The 16,806-nt window shown below is 49.4% G+C and overlaps 2 protein-coding genes across 3 annotated transcripts in view; one reads left to right on the plus strand and one right to left on the minus strand.

Annotated features, from left to right (window-relative positions):
- Nucleotides 1–6,212, minus strand: part of STPG1 (sperm tail PG-rich repeat containing 1) — a 40,322-nt gene extending 34,110 nt beyond the window's left edge. Inside the window, exons 1-2 of the mRNA XM_028514234.2 lie at nt 6,139–6,212; nt 3,478–3,620 (exon numbers count right to left, since the gene is read on the minus strand). Of these exons, the coding sequence (XP_028370035.1) occupies nt 3,478–3,550 (73 nt within the window). The 5' untranslated portion in view covers nt 3,551–3,620; nt 6,139–6,212. The remainder of the gene's footprint in view (nt 1–3,477; nt 3,621–6,138) is intronic.
- Nucleotides 6,213–7,481: 1,269 nt separating this feature from the next.
- NIPAL3 (NIPA like domain containing 3) overlaps nt 7,482–16,806 on the plus strand; it is a 31,674-nt gene continuing 22,349 nt past the window's right edge. Inside the window, exons 1-3 of one of the 2 annotated variants that reach the window (XM_036025527.1) lie at nt 7,482–7,626; nt 10,607–10,950; nt 16,657–16,725. In XM_036025527.1, the coding sequence (XP_035881420.1) occupies nt 10,858–10,950; nt 16,657–16,725 (162 nt within the window). In that variant the 5' untranslated portion in view covers nt 7,482–7,626; nt 10,607–10,857. The remainder of the gene's footprint in view (nt 7,627–10,606; nt 10,951–16,656; nt 16,726–16,806) is intronic. The other variant, XM_028512237.2, reaches the window with a different exon arrangement.

Below are 16,806 nucleotides of genomic sequence, written 5' to 3' on the forward strand. Positions count from 1 at the left end.
AAGCCCAGATGGTCCCTCCTGTGGCACCAGCCAGGAGTTCAGCCAACCCCGGCCCTCACCCCAGCCCCACCTCCTGACCCCAAGAGAGCGCCATGTTGGTCTCCTTTCCCTGCTCTCTCATGTTGTTGTCTGTTGTCGGGCCAGATTAGGAAGCCTGCCCTGCTCTCCCCCAGAAAGGCTCATTACGCGGGCAATAAACCTCCTCACAGCCCTCGATGTGTGTGTGGCATCATCAGTCTTGACATCCAAGCCGGGTTTGGGGTGGACACCCTGCAGACTGCAGCATGTCCACGACAGCCAGCCAAGCTACCCCGGCACACGACCCCTCCCCTCAGAGAGAAGACGTGTGCGTGCTGAGAAGGAGAGTGACACCTGAGGTTCGAACACAGTGTGTCTGGTGAGCTCAGAGAGCCAGGAGAAGGAAAGAAGGGATGTGTTGGGGTGGGGGTGAGGTTGCATGAACACTGTCTTGAAGGCCCATTTCTTGGTCTCTGAATTTTTGAAAAAACAAAACCGCTTTTCAGACAGGGGAGCCCAATGCCAACGGGGGGCCCCTCGGGAGGCACTGTTACCAACGAGCTTTGCAGACGAGGAAACTGAGGCTGAGAGAGGCGAAGCTGCTCATTAATCACACAGCAGCACTTCACAGAGCGGCACCTGAGGTTTGAACACAGCCTGTCTGATGAGCTCAGGCTCCTAAACTCTAAGCTGCGCCCCTTTCTCTCTGAGCCCGGCTCACAGACAATGAATGAATGAACAAATTAATGAATGATGAAATACCGGGAGGCAGCGAACTAGCCTCCTGTGCCTGGGCTCTGGATGAAACAAGTAGAAGAAGCAGAAGACATGTTTGGTTAGAAAACATTCGGCAGTATCTGTCTACGGTAGATTTCTTCTTTTCTTCCCTTCTCCCTCCCTCACCTGTTTAAGTAGGTGGCTGCTTGTGTGTTTTCTTTAAGGGAGCTGGGGAGCAAATCAGAAGGCAGTAGATGCAAGGTGTCCCAGCTTTTGTGTCTAAAAACCTAAGTTAGTAGAATAAGCTGAGTTTGCAGAGGAGGCAGTAAAGAAAGGGGGGGGGGGCTGTTTGTTTGTTTGTTTGTTTGACAAGGTCAAAGGGAGGGCTTTCCTCTGGCGGAAGGAAAGGTTTCTCTTGGACTAAAAAGGAGATCAAACACTTCGGCTCCTGGCTGTGGTGGGGCAGCGGGTGCCAACGCAACCCTCCATGAGACCCACCAAAAAAACAGGATTTTTAAAAAACAGTCTAGATAACTGGCCTTTCATTTCCAACCAAAATGGGACTGGATCTGCCCTCCTAACTGGAAAAAAACAGTGAACAATGGGCAAAGTATATGAAACGATAATTTTCAAGGCACTGAACTCCGAGCAGCAGAGGTCAGGGACCCCTGGGAACGGGAAACATGTAAGGTCTGCCATAAGACGGCCCGCGGCCGCCTGCTCACTGGAGGAGCTTCCAGGCCATGGCGGCACAGGAAGGAGGAGTGCAGGTGGAGCTGGGCGGTCTCAAGTTGGGGACACCGATCTGGGAGCCCAGAAAGCCCAGAGGGTAGACCTCACAGGACCCAGAACCAGAGACGAGAGAGTGACACAGAGAAAGAGCTCCCAAGAGGGGCGCTGGGGTCCCCTTGAGTGGTGTCCTGAGTACTGACCAGCGCACGCCCACGAGGGAACAACCCGGGGCTGGGGAAGGAGGCGACGGAAAGAACCCGGGTGGATGATGCCTGAAGTGCACGCTGGGCAGGAAGAGTTCTTGTCCCACAAGCCAGAGCGGGCAACCTCTTAATTCACAGAACCTACAGCAGAGTGTGAGGAAGGGTTCTGCCTCAGAAATAGGGTGACATTATCCCTAGATTAAATATTGCTCTGGTTCCAAAGGGCAAAGCTAAAAGCGAGACTTCGTAAGATCAGACTGTTTCTAAGTACCTTAAGTGTATCTCGGAATAAAGCACAGGAATGGACAGGACTACAAAGAATACATAGACATAGGCCCAATTCAAAATATCTGGCACCCAATAAAAACTTAGGGAGCATGCAAAGGAGGGAGAAGATACACTTTATCACCAGGAGAAAATCATTGAAACCAATTCAGAAATGATACAGATGAGAATTACAAGAATATTATAGTCTATAATAGCTGTATGTGATATCTTCAAGAAGCCACAGAAACAATTAATGTATTAAGTAGAGACATGGAAGGTATAAAAATGATCCCAAACAAACTTTTATAGATGAAAACTGAGATATCTGAGGTTAAGAAATACACTAGATGAGATTAACACTAGACTACACACTGTTGGGGTGGGGGAAAGCTACTAAAGTCGAAGACATAGAAACTACCCCAAATAAAACACAGAGAGAAAAGGATTAAAAAACGCAGAGCATTCAGCGAGCTGTGTGACAACTGCTGGGAGGCTAATATGCACGCGATGGAGTCTCCAAAGAAAGGATGTGGGGAGAGGGAAAAAAATATTTCAAGAAAAAAATGAAAAATTTCCATATTGGATAAAAATTATAGACCTCCAGATCCAAGAGAATTCATGAACCTCAAGCACATGAAACATGAATAAAACCACACTGTGGCAGTGATAAAGAGAAAAACCTTAAAATTAGGCAGAGAAAAGAAAGACACTTTACATACAAAGGGAACAACTATGAGACAGCAGACCACTGTCAGAAACAACATCTTTAAGGCAGGAGAAGAAAAAAAAATCTATCACCCTAGAATCCTGTACCTGGTAAAATACCTGGCAAAACAAAAGCAAAATAAAGACACACACACACACACACACACACACAGGCTGAAAGAATTAATCACCAGCAAACTGGAACTATAAGAAATGTTAAAGGGCCCTGGCTGGTGTGGCTCAGTGGATTGAGCACAGGCCTTCAAACCAAAGAGTCATCGGTTCGATTCCCAGTCAGGGCACATGCCTGGGTTGCAGGCCAGGTCCCCAGTAGGGGGCATGTGAGAGGCAACCACACATTGATGTTTGTCTCCCTCTCTTTCTCCTTCCTTTCCAATATCTCTAAAAGTAAATAAATAAAATCTTTTTTAAAAAGAAATGTTAAAGGAATTCCTTCAGGAAGAAGAAAAATGATACCAGTTGGGAATCTGTGTGAAGGGATGAAAAAGCTCTGGAAATAGCGAATGTGTGGATAAATACAGGGCCTGGCTCAAATAATGCCCCCTCCCCTTTGTATTGCAACATAAGCATGTAATTCTGTAACATACCAATATCACACTCAAGCACACCATATGACATTTTAGGTGAAATGTTCAAATGAAAACTATAAATGATTACACCCATATTATCACCCTACCAACCACACTCAAGCAGGCGTTACTTCTGCCAGATCCTGTATAGAATATAGAATGATGAGTATAAATGGATATATTTAGATACAACTATAAAATTCAACCCCCCGCCCCCAAGACACCTGTTATTAAATTCACTAGACCTTTCTGTATTTTGCTGACCATTCTGGAATATTTTGGGCCAGGCTGTCTGTCTTTCTGTGTGGAGATGTCCATCTTATTAGCAAAGTTCTGTGTCGTGTTTCATTTGATGAAAAACCCCACTACGACATGTTCCTCCCGGCACCTGAAACAGCAGAAGACAGCTTTGGTAGGGATCATTTCCCACTGTTCCGTTAACCACATTGAGTTCTGTTCTCCCTACAGACCGCGAAAACCCGCGGGCGAGGCTGAGGTTTTCCAGGCTCTCTGCCCTGGAGTCGCAAGCGCACCGCACTCAGCGCCGGTAGGGGGAGCTCTGAAAACCCTCACAGCTGGTGCTGCTTCCAGAGCTTTCAGAGGCTTGCATTTTATAAACGTATCTTCCTTGAGATAATTTACATATGCTATAATCCAGTAGTTCTATGTGTCCAATTCTAAATTTTGGCAAGTGTTTAAAATGGTGTTCAATACCATCGCAATTCACATGTAAATATACCCATCAGCCCCAAAAGTGTGCTGTGCTTCTTTGCTGAGGATACCTTCCCAACCCTGGTGTCTGGCGTCCATCGCCCTGCTTTTGGCCACAGCTGGTGCCTTTTCTAGAATGTCATGAATATGTAATCATACAGTATACACTGTTTCTGTGTCTTTTTTTTTCACTTAGCACAGTGCTTTGGAGATTCTTCCCCGCTGTTGCATGCATTGGTCTTTTGCTCCATTTGCTACACACCCTCACTAACACTTTCCTGATAGATCTGATTAATTTATTCATTCTAGCGGGTCTATAGCGGTATCTCATTGTTACTTTAATTTGTGTATTTTCATGTGCTTATTTGCCATCTGTTTACCTTCCTTGGTGAAGTGTCTGTCCAAATCTTCTGCCCTTTTTTTAAACAAGTGGGTCATCTTATTACAGAGTTGTGCAAGTTCTTAATATATTCTGGATGCAAGCCTTTCGTCATATATATGTTTTGGAAATATTTGCTCCCAGTTGGAGGCTTGCCTTTTCATGTTCTTTATACTGAACTGTCTTGAATTTTCACAGAATGTTGCAGTTCCCTAGAACTCCGTTCAGAAATTCTTGAGGCGGTTCACTGTTGGGTATTTCTAATTGTAAAAAGTACCTGTCTGTACCAAAGCATTCTGTTCTATTCTCTCTCTCCCTCTCTCTCTCCACTCATCCTAATTCCAACCCTTCAAATCAGCTCAGAATAAGGCTCACTCTTCTTCCACACTAGTGATTTTCAAAATGCAGGTCCATAGCCTGTGGTTTTTTGTTAAATGTGTTTGTTATGTAGGTGTGTGTGCTGGGTCACAATGTAAAATGTATTTCTAACCACAGGTCACAGTCAAACAGTTTGAAAGTCGCTGTTCTATATGACTAGTCTTCCAGTTTGTAAAGGCGGCTGTCATATCATACTACCTAAGGACTGGTCCCCTTCTCCACGAGGGACCTCTCCAGCTTCTCCAATGCCTCCTTGTGGCACGGGGCCTGCTCCCCTCACTGTATCGGGCACCATCTTTTGGCCTTGTCACCAGATGCATCTGGGTCTCTGCTCAAACCTTAGGGACGACTTCCTTGACCACTCTCAAGGAGCACCACCCCATCTTTCTCTAGCCCGGGACTCTGCCGTATTTTTCCCATAACATTGTTTTCTATGCGGCATCTTATTTTATGTATATTTCTTTATGATCTTCCCCAAGAGAATGTCCACCACTGAATCCCCAGTCTGTTTGCCGGCACATAGTAGTTACTCAATAAACATTTGTGGAATGAATGAGTGACTGTGTTTACAAGGAGTGACCACATTTTGGCAACAATGTATATAGGTGTGCTCCTAATACAACTCTTTCCTTTCAGGAGCTACATTCCTACAGATTCGCCTGGCGTGAATACAACCATGGGCATGTTTTCACTCTACCACCTCTGTGTTTCTGAAAACCTTTGTCATTTATGTTACAGTATTATCACACATTTTATACAGGTATGTTACTGTATGGGGTATATCAATGTATGCTAAACCATGTATGCTGTTACTTTATGGGATTTGCATGAGTAGTTTTGACTATGAGATTTTTTATCCATTCAGTTATAATGCTGTGGTGCATCTTGGAAATATTTTACACTTTTCCAAGCACTGTCAGATAAATAACCCATTTGATAATTTTTATAAGCGGAGAACATGTGTTGGAAAGTGTCGCAGGCAGCTAGTGAGCACTAGGTTCCAATATCACCCTTTTGTTTTACAGATGGCTAAACTGAGGCCCGGAGCAGGAAAGATGTTGGCAGAGAGACACCTAAGGAGCTGGGATTAGAACTCTCCTTTTTGTCGCCCACCAAATGCCAGGCACTGCAGCCCCCAAACGTGTGTAAACTTGTAGGGGCTGAGGCAGGGGAGTCAGATGCCCATGCCCATCACAGAAGCTCCGTGGGGAGGGCATGCTGGGCTATAATCACCACTTTTCAGGCCAGGACTCTGAGGGCACAATTCCAGGGAGGATCACCTCCAACGGTGGCTTCTTGCCCTCAGGTCATCACCTAGTAAGCACCAAAATTCTACAAGCACCCAGGAGCGCAGGGACTCAGGGGCAGTCCCATGAGGTGTGCCAGGTCCTCCTCCCCTGACCTTGGGACCAGTGCCCCCCCAGCAACCGCCTCCTACCTCATCAGGTCCCCCTGGGATGAGTCTCGCCTTGCCCAACTTTCCCCGTCGCTATGGCAACCACAGGCCTAACATTCTAGAGTCCACCTTCCTGCCTGAGTAACTCTAGCCAATGGTGTCCTCTGTTTCTTTAGAACGAAAAGTTATTGGCCAATCGTTAGAGACGTTTTAAAGGCTGCAGGGAAGCTGCCAGAACTTTAGGCTTCAGTTTGGTTAAACCCCAGGACCCATGGGGAAACTTAATAGGGGCTTATCTACGCGACCCCTCAAAACTCTTGTGATAGACAAAAAGCCTTACAATTTGTCCACCCGAAAATCCTACTTCAAGGAATGAGCCTAAGAGAACTAACCATCATCGAAGCCCTGTTTATAACAACAAAAGAAAAGGATTGCTCTGGGCGGCGGTACAAAGTCAACCACGTATTGAGTCCCTCTTCACCAGCTTCGGAGCAGTCACACCTCATCTCATCATTCCCCTGCTTAGAACCCTCCTAGGCTTCTCTTTAAACTTACGACGAAATCCAAACATCTTGACACAAGTTGTCCCTGGCCCATCCCTCTGAAGGCAGCTCCCACCACCCACGCCCCAGAAAATTCTCGCACCAGTCCCAACCTCGATCCGCTCTCAGGCGTTCCCTCTGAGCTCTCTCTGCCACAACTGGCTCTTTGTCATCACCGAGGGCTCTGCCCAAATGCCGTTTCTTCCTCAGGAAAATGGGGCGAGCTCAATGTCTCACTCAGAGGGTGGTCGCGAGGATCTGGAATGCGTGTGAGTGGGAAGGTGTAAGTTCCATGCTCGTGGTAGTGATTCCAGTTGTGCATCAGGGAAACCTCGCTGCTAGCTAGGCTCGCTGGGAGTTTTCAAGATTTGCTGAGCCGTGGACATGCTGGGAGGGTTGGTATACCGTGCACCCAACCAGTGTTCCAGGAGGGCAGGCCCTGCAACTCTGGGGGGCAACGGGGTCTTGAAGGATGTGCAGGATTTGAATCGTGGTGAGAGCACAGGGGAACAGCAGGAGCAAAATCCGGGAAGTGGCTCTGAGGTTAAGGAGGGAGGACACCTGGCAAGCTAGCTGCCCACCACCTGAGCTCTCCCGGACAGAGGGAGACCGGGAGCCGAGTGTGTCCCAAGGTCCTTCCTGTGACCGGTAGGGGGGACCGGCTTCAGGTGAGCTGGAGGCTCCAGCAGGGCGCCGCCTTCTCAAGTCTCACCCTACGCTTCAACCAAGCTTTGCGGCGCAGCCGATACACGGGGATGACCCGCCCATCCTCCTCCTCCTAGCCACTCGTCTGAGCAAAGTGTCTCCAGTGTCTGATTGGCAGGGGGAAGAGCAAATCAAATCGCGGTCTTTGAAAGCAAAACACTGCAGGATCCAGGCAGCGCCGAGTTGGGGAAGGAATTAAGGGGGCTGTGCCTCCGGTTGCGCGAAGAGTCAAAGTCATTTCTCTGAAACCTCTGATAGGTGGGCCTTGGAGGAAACGCCGCGGGTGAGTAGTGATTAAGACTGATAGAGGGGGGACTTGAGTTCAGTCTTCATTTCTAGAAAAGCGAGTGTATTTGTTATTATCTAAGGTTCCCTAGTATAAATTACGCTTCCTTCTTGCTGTCAGCAGCCTTGCCAGTGTGAGTCTTGCTGCCTCCGAATATTTTTTCCATTTTGGCACTGGGAGTGCAAGGAGGGGGGCCTGGGTTTGCCTTAATGAAGGTGCTGACGGGCTTTACTAAATCGGGAAGTGAAATGGAGTAACTTTGCCAAAATCATTCTTCTACACGCTGGCTCGGGCTTCCAGGCAATAGCAGGTGCAGTAAGAGGAAGTGTTCCTAATCTACGTAGCCTGCTGGAAGTTGCATTTTCCAGTTCACTAGGAAGGGACTGGGGAGCAACTAACTGGCACTCAACAGCAAAAAGCTGAATCGTGAAGGGGGGAGGCATGTTTTATCTATTTTTTCCTTATTTTTTTAGATCAAGCCCAATTCTGATACAGACCCTACTCTTAGCAGCCATGACTATAGTTCTCTCCTCTGTAAAACCTGCTCTGTGGGTCGGTGAGATATTGTAATTCATTGAGATAAGGCGTGCAGGGTGGAGTGGAGCAAGCACCTAGAGAATTATACCTTTCCTCTCCAGCAGGAACCCTGTGCTCCGTGGTGACTGTGAGGGCCTCAAAATTAAGGGACAGCTGACGACAGTCAGTTACTTGTCCCTTGGGCATATGTCCGTCCTGGGGAAGTGCTTTGAAGTCAGGAAAAGGGAGCCACTGGGAGAAGTATGTGTACCTTATAAGGAAGGACGACTTGCAAAGCATTCCTCCAAGGCTTTCATTCCGAACTCCTAGCAGCTAGGGAGAGCCCTTTTTCGTAGACAATTCCTCAGGGGCCTTGGTCTTTCTCAGGCAGAGAGGGAGGCTGCTTTTAAAAAGCAAATTAAATGACAGCAACCACCACCACCACAAACAAAAGCAGAAACAAATCCACCTGGGCGAACCAGCTGGTCTAGAGGAGGGTAGCAGGCCTGGGTTCCCTTCACCCCCTTGGCGTGTCCCCAAGGCCTGTTTGCTTTCTCTCACATCCTGCGGGTGGGGCTGGGTGTATCTGTTGAATCTCTGGAGTTGCGGTTGAGTACCACTCTTGATTGGGAAGCAGCCACAGTACAGCAGGTGCTTATCAGGCCTGCCTGTTTCGGCTGTCAGGAGGTAGCATGGAGGTCACCTTGCCAGGTTCTGGACTAGGTCTGGGGAGGGAGCAACTGAATGGGGGATTCAGCAGACATCTTGCCAGAGTTTGAGCCCTTCCAGCTCCAGGTCGAAAGCCTCTAAGGGTTTTGCAGAGGAAGAGAGACCCCCTTGGCCACTCTGTCTTCCTAAGGCTATTGTACTAAATAGTTAAAATAGGGATAAAGAATTTAACAAAATTACGCTTGTCACACACACATAAAAGTGAAGTGATAAATAATTACGCTTTCTACAAGATTACTAACATTCATAGGGCTTTCCAGTCTGGGAGGTCTGGTTCTGGGATGTAAGTTATGAAGTTGCCTGATTGTAACGTGTGTGTGTGTACTGTGTATGTACATATATGTGTACACACATGCACACAGAAGTATAACCCCATCTGAAGGCCCTTTGATAACGTGACACCTGGGCCAAATGCTCTACATGGCTGTCCCTGTGCCAAGCCCTGCATCTGGTGTCTCCCAGATGCCAGACACAGTGTTAGCACCATGACACATGACTGTGCTAGTCACACCAGGAACCAGAATCCCTAGGCCCGGGGCTATCTTCCAGATAATGGAAGAAACTGACGCCACCTAGAAGACCAGAGGCAGCCTTCTGGGGCCTGGGGGCATGGCAGAGACGCATAGTCAGCCCTCCATAAATATGTGTTGCATGCGGTAAAGAAAGGAGTATTCATGGGTAAATGAAATAATTAAACTGGTAAGAATAAAAGCAATACTTATGACAGCTGACATTCATTCACCACTCACTGCACATGCATTTTACATGCACGATTTCAGCAAATTCTCCCCACGACCCTGTGGGGTAGGAATGTTATTATCTGCATTTTACAGCAGAGGAAACTAGCTGAAAAGTTAAATGATTTGCCCAAGGTAAAACCAGTAGCACATGGCAGATAAAAAGCAACTTAAAATATTTGTATATTAAAATAAACACGGACTTTGCAGTAGAATCCAAATGTGTATGATTTTGTTACAATATAAGAGGACCTCAAAGAAACACTTAACATTTTTTTTTGGCCAGGGGGGGCGGGGCGGGCGCAGTTAGGTCACGCTTCCCAAACCATGAGAGGCATACTTTCTCTATTTGGTAGAAAAGTTTGAGACCCCCTGAGAGTATCAGTCCAATGGAGTTAACAGGAATTGCCATCCTTGCTGGTTGTCCTTGAGGTCACATTATTACCCCCACTTTATAGATGAGGCAACAGCCTCCCGGAGGCAAAGCGAGCTGGTCACATAGCCACCTTCCAGGCCAGTGTCACCTCTGTGACCCTCGGTAGCTGCCCAGTTCTTCCCTCTTCCATGGAGATAACTCTTCGAATTCTTTCTTTCCTGAGTCAGAACCCAGATGTTCCCTATTTATGGTGGTGGGGTTCTTTTGTGTTTTTTTTTTTATTTTTGTTGTTTGTTTTTGAGGCCTGGAGAAGTAGACATAGGTAGGATTCTGCTATGTGGAGGAGCCTATGGAAAAGGTAGAACTTAAATTAGGATGCAATGGAAGGAAGAAAGTGAAGGGGGAGAGGATAGGGGATTTTTAAGGGCCAAGGAGAAAGATTTTGAGGTAGAGGAGCTATATTTTTATTAGGGGGGTCAAGACATGATATAATTTTGTAAATGGCCTCACTTCTCATGACAGCTTGCTATTTTAACCTACTGGTATTCTCAGGTAACAGAGTTGGCCTCCGTGTTTCATGGTACATGCATTTTTAATGTTCCTCCACCCCCCTCCCCAGAGCACTGCAAGGTTCAGAAACACATTCCTGGGTGTCTGCTTGGGAGAGACAGAAGTTGGCGCTTTTCTGAGCGAAGATGAGGAGAGAGCAGTAAACCAGCCGGAAGAGCCCCGAAGTGCAGTTCTGGTGTGAGACAGAGATGGCTGGCCGGAGGGGGTGAACACCGCGAGGGGAGACGGCTTTCTGCCCGCGTCCCGCTTAGAGCAGCCCCAGCCCCCGAGCCAGGCCTGCGGAATGCACCCTTAGACGCCATGGACGGAGCCCACAGCGCGGCCCTGCACCTGCAGCAGCTCCCGCCCACCAGCAGCACCAGCCCCCCGAGCCAGGGCTCCTTCTCCTACAAGGCAAGAGCTTTTTTTTTTTTGGTTTTGGAATTTTGTATTTCTCTAAGGAGAAGGTAACAAACACTGCACAGAGTCAGCTGACAGAGATGTCCAGGGCATGCGTGCCTGTCACTGGCAGACATAGGCTGGCTCTCTACACACAGGAGAACGTGTAACCAAAAGAAAAGAAACGCTCATTCAAATACAAAAATACAGGGAGGCAGAGAAATATTTTTAAAAGAATGCAGTCACACTTAGAAGATTTGATTTTTTTTAAGATTTGGTGTATTTACTTTTAGAGAGAGAGGAAGGGAGGGAGAAAGATAGGGAGAGAAACATTGACGCATGAGAGACACATTAATCAATCGCCTCTCGTGCACCCCCAACTGGGAACCTGGCCTGCAACCCAGGCATGTGCCCTGACTGGGAATTGAACCGGCGACCTCTCGGTTTGCAGGCTGGCACTGTGCCGCACCAGCCAGGGCAAGATTTGATTTTTTTTTCCAACTACCTATCCCATTACTCTTACACAGGCTAAGTTCATACTTCAGTATTACTTGCTTCTGGTCTATTTCTGGCATCACAGATTTGATCAGATTGTACAGGAAGTTTTGTGCCTTGGTTGATTCGGTTGACCTTGTCCGTGGAGTGTGTCCCCACGTCACTGAGTGAAATCATGATCGAAAGCATGCTGTTGGAATGATTGTCCAGGGATCTGCTGAGCATCCGTATCGGACTCGCTGGCAGACCCCCTCCTTTTGGGGGTGCAGACTGTTTCTGACACAGGCTGTGCACAGCGAACATCCCGGAGTGCGTGTCCCTTTGCCCTGCTAGGAATGGCCAGGCCTGTGAGAGGCGGTCTCTCCCTACTCAGCGAGGCCGCCAATGCCAGAGCACCAAGAACACAGAAAATACGAAAATATTGTTAATACAATTGGTCCTGTATGGAATGGATGCCAAAGAGACAAACACAGAATCAAAGAAAATGCAACACTCTCCCCGATGAGATGTTTAATGTTTCCATTTTAATCACAAATTAATGCAGTTACTTATTATAGAAATGCCTGCGTGCCAGAGCAAAGACAAACAATCCGTGGTGACTCTGCCAAAGAGCCTGAGAATTGAAATGGGAGACAAGAATGTGAACAAAGGGGTATGCACTGTCTAAAACACCAGGCGGGGTAAAAGGAAAAAGACCTGGGTTCAAATCCCTACTCTGCTCCTTTCTAACTAAGTGACCTCGGGCACGACGGCTTCACCTGTCAGAGCTTCTGTTATGGGCAGAATGGTGGTGATAATACCTCCCTCCATCCTTCATCCCTCCAGGGCTGTGTGGATCCGTGCAAAAGCCCCCAGCCTAAGTGCCAGGCATAAAGAGGGTACCTGCCCTGGAAATGCCTCGTGGTTATCAGAAAGAATATTAAGGTGCAGAGAGCAGAGGAAGGTATAGTTAATTGTGCCTGGGGGTGCCCTGACTGGTGTGACTCAGTGGGTTGGGCATAGCCCTGCAAACCAAAGGGCTGCTGGTTCAATTCCCGGTCAGGGCACATGCCTGGGTTGCAGGCCAGGTCCCCCACTGGGGGTGTGTGAGAGGCAACTGATCGATGTTTCTCTCCTTTTTTCCCTCCCATACCTTCTCTAAAAAAATAAATAAAACCTTTAAAACAAATTTTGCCTGGGGGTAAGAGAAAGCGTTTTTAAGGGAAATCGTCTCCTTTTGATTTTGTTAAGGCTGTGTTGCTTGCAAGGAATAAAAACCCCTTTCAGAAACACTAAGGCAAAAAGGAAAATCCTAATAAGGCTACAGAGTAGCTCCTGAAACCCAAGGGCAGGAAGGGCAGTGGGGCTTGGAAGGTGCTAGAACTCTTACATTCACCTTCAAAAGAGGGAAGATCTGAGTGGTGTCTACCTTGGTCCACTGAGTAGTGCCCGGGGGTGGGGGGGGGGTCACCCAGCAGACATGAAGACATGATCCCTGGGCCCCATCACTGTGGGGAGCTCTCGGAGAAGAGTGGGCCCGTGGGCTGGGCAGGCTGCCCTCACACTGTCTCTTTCCTGTGGGGCAAGGAGAACGTCAAGCAGCCCCAAGTCCAACTTGATCAGTGGGACGGAGGTAGGAGCACTCGGCTGGCCTTGAGTTGCAGCCCTGTGCTCTGCCTGACCCAACAGGAAATGGATCCTGGTTGTTGCGCGAGGGTGGTCTGTGAAAGAGACCCACAGGCGGAGCCGCCCGGGAGGCAGCATGGCAGCCCGTCCTTGACACTGAAGGCTGTGCCTCCGCCCAGAAGAGTCAGGCCTCAATTTCTTCTATTTAGCAAATAGGCACTTGTTTCCATGCCTGCACCGGGTGGGGCGGGAGCTGTGTGTATTGTTGCCATAGCGCTTCCCTGAAAGAGCTTACAGTCTACAAGGGCGGTAGGGGAAGCTATTTCCACGAGTGCCTGCCCTCCAGGACAGAATTGGGTGCACAAGCAGAGACCGAGCAGGGTGTTAGCAGCACGGCCTTTAGAATCCGAGATACCTGGCTTCAAATCCCGGCTCTGTCACTTGCCAGCAGTATAACTTGGGGAAAGCCGTGGAACTCCTGCAGGCCAGTTCTAAATCCGTCCTAGAGGGTGGTCGCGAAGATGACCCGAGCTCACAGAGGAAACCGAAGCTGCCCGCACCATCCTGTTTCTGCCTTTGGAAATCCTACCCACCCTTCCAGCTCCAGCTCAGGTGTCGCCTTGTCCATGAAGCCTTCATCAGCCTTCCGGTCAGGAAATACCGGTCCTCCATCCACACTTCCATAGCCCGTTCACAGTTCCTGTGGTAATAATTAATCTCATCACAATAATAATAATAATAATAGCAGCTAAGCTTTGTTGAGTGTTTCCTGTATGACAAGGACTGTGCTAATCTTCACAAAACCCCCAGAAGGTGGGTACAGTATAATCTCATTTTACATCTGAGGAAACTGATACACAGAGAGGTTCATGAACTGTCCCAATGCCACACAGTAGGTATAGTAAAGCTGGGTTTCTAATGGAAATCTGTGCATTGCCAAGGCCCTTGGTTTTACCCACCACTCCCTGCCGCCTGCATTATGCCAGCACTCTGGGAAGCCCCCTCTCTCCCCGACACTGGTTGTTTGCTGTCGAAATGGCAATGCCTTACCTGCTGGAGAAGGTGAGCATCGGGAGCTGGCCTGAAACCCGGTTATAGGTGTAGCAGAGACTCCTTACCCAGACTGCTGCATCTCCTGTGTTTGAATGGGAGTAACCCTCCGAGCAAGCCAGAATGCTTACACTTGAACTGTTAGCAGTTGAAGCCCACGGGATTGTGGGAGGCCAGTTGCAATAACAAGTGATGACTGGTCTTGTCACTGTGGGATTTCAAGAAAAGTTGTTGTTGGCGGAGGTAAGGCAGCCCGTGGAACAAGAGATTTGAGCTGAGCTTTCCCTCGGACACCGGCACCCACGCAGAGTTTCCTGCCCCTGCGACCTTCGGCTGCTTTTCTGGGAACGGCTTCTTTGCTTTCAGAGTTGTAGCTGGTGAAAGATCAATTCTTGGATCAGGGAATATCAGAGCCAGAAGGGTCCTGATATTTATTTTGCAATAAAAATTGCAAAAATAACAGTGACAGCCGGAATTGCTTTTGCATCTCATGTGTCATGTAAGGTTTCAGCTTGCACCTCATTTCGCATAACACGGCCACCGTGTGGGGGTCTGAGGTCGGCTCCACTTCTCAGGGGGGAAGCCGAGGCTCCCAGAGGGAAGGTAATTCCGCCAAAGTCACACAGCAGCGGGGCGCAGAGGCCAGACCCCAGCCCAGGTCTGCTGGTTCTCAGAGTGCAGCCCACAGGAGGTAGCTGAAGCAAAGAGGGAAGTGGCTTTGGGTTCGCCGCCCCTCCCCCTCCCCCTCCCCCATGTCTGGTCAGCTGAAGCCCTGGCTAGATGCAGCTGAGTCTGACATCCAGTTGCCCGCCTGTCGTTCTGCCCTCACCCCGTTCCCGTCGCCAGAAACACTCCCGTTCAGAGCCTGTGCGATGAGTACAGTGACCGAGGGCCCTGGTGTGTGCCCCATGTCCACGTGTATTAATAAGGCCCCTCATCCTTCTGGAAATACCCCAGTTTGGACTAGATGTGTCCTAAACATGAGGGCCCCGACAGTTGGGAGGCCTCACTGCCTCCTTGCCCGTGATACACTGGGGACCAAGTGCTAGGGGACCTGTGTCCAGGTCTGGTTTTGCCACTTTGCTCACTCTGTGACCTGGGCTGAGTCTTGGACCTCCTTAGGTAACTGAGATTCCCCCCACCCCGCCCAGGAATTTGCCTTCAGAATAAGGACAGCCCTCTTCCCCTTCCCCATCCCCTTCCACGTCAGTGGAAATCCGACTAGGCATTGCCTCAGAAGAACCCTCCCCATCTGGTGGTGTCGGGGAAGGAACTCAAGAACCCAAGATGCCACAGTGCAGACGGTGGCCGCCACGAGGCCCGCCCGGCAGCGGGAACGGCGGTGTTTCAGTCCGCACCTTGCCTTACACACAGAGTCACTGGTCCCAGGGCCAGATCCCTGTGAGTCCTTGTGAACGCCCAACACTGCAAGTAACGTCCATGAAAACACCGGGAGTGTTCCGCGGCAAACAGACGAGCCACGCGGATGGGGAGAGTTCCACTGGGGTCCAGAGGTGGGAGCTGGCCAGGCACTGTAGCCTCCCACTTCCCTCAGCATCTGGCAGACCTGGGCACCCCACTGCGCAGTTAGGAAGCTCTGACCCTGGCCGGGTCACCCGTGTCAGGAGTCCTGCTGGCCGGTGCCTGACCCTGAGTCGCCCTTTACCAGGCACTGGGGGCGGCTCGTAGGTGTGTGTTCGAACTGTGACCCCTGGGCCTAAGGCAACTTCTTTGCTTGACTTTAAATGCCCATAAAATTGCACCAATCACCACCTCACAAGGGTTTGGGGTGTAATTAGTGTTGAGGAAACCCTTTGAACCGCTTGGATGACAGGGCATTAGTTACATTACGCTGCTACTAACTGAGTCCATAGCCAGTTATTATTCGTGGAGACTAATATGTGTATAGACATGGCTTTTTAAAGAAACCTCAGCTGCCTGCGTCATTCCCGGGAAGGTAGCACTTACAAGGTGGGGTTTTTTTTTCCAAATTTACCTTGAAGCCATGGTCTGGAGGGAGTTATCCCCAGAGAGTGGAAGCCAGACTTCCAGCTTCAAACCCTTCCGTCCTCACCTTGGGCAGGTTATTTTACTTCTTTGAGCCTTACTTTGTTCATCTATAAACTCCTTTCAACTTAGGTGTTAAGAATAGGTCTCCCAGCAGGACCCACTCGGGAAGGCTGCCTGTGGCCCAGAGGAGGTGATGTGCAGAAAGGGCCGAGCACCCGTGCCCGCATGTGTAAATGCTCTGCAAACGTCAGCCTCTGTTACCATAGTAACCTTTTTACCATGTTTTTGCTGCTTAGTTTGGTTCATCCTTGTGATGCTTACAGGTTTCATCTCCAGTCTCACCCCCTCCACACGCCCTCCCTGAAATGGTATCGGCTTCTCTGCCCGCCCCACGGCAGCCCGTTTCCCTTCACCTCCTCACTGCCATCCCCGCCGAGGGTCTGGGGAGGGGCTTTGTGATGGAAGTTTTTCTGGGGCCTGCAAACACTGGGGTTTCAAGTGCGCCCTGGGACCCTTCGCTTAGGCCCAGCTCATATCTGCCCCTGTGAACTTCCCTTACAGGAAAACCTGATCGGCGCCCTGTTGGCGATTTTCGGGCACCTCGTGGTCAGCATTGCACTTAACCTCCAGGTGAGTTTGCCACCGGCCCGTCTGGAGCAGAGGTCCAGGCAGCGAGCCAAGGCGTCTGGTGCGGGCGCAGCGGCCTGTGCT

The sequence above is a fragment of the Phyllostomus discolor genome, chromosome 5, assembly GCF_004126475.2.
Source record: "Phyllostomus discolor isolate MPI-MPIP mPhyDis1 chromosome 5, mPhyDis1.pri.v3, whole genome shotgun sequence".
Lineage (NCBI taxonomy): Eukaryota > Metazoa > Chordata > Mammalia > Chiroptera > Phyllostomidae > Phyllostomus > Phyllostomus discolor.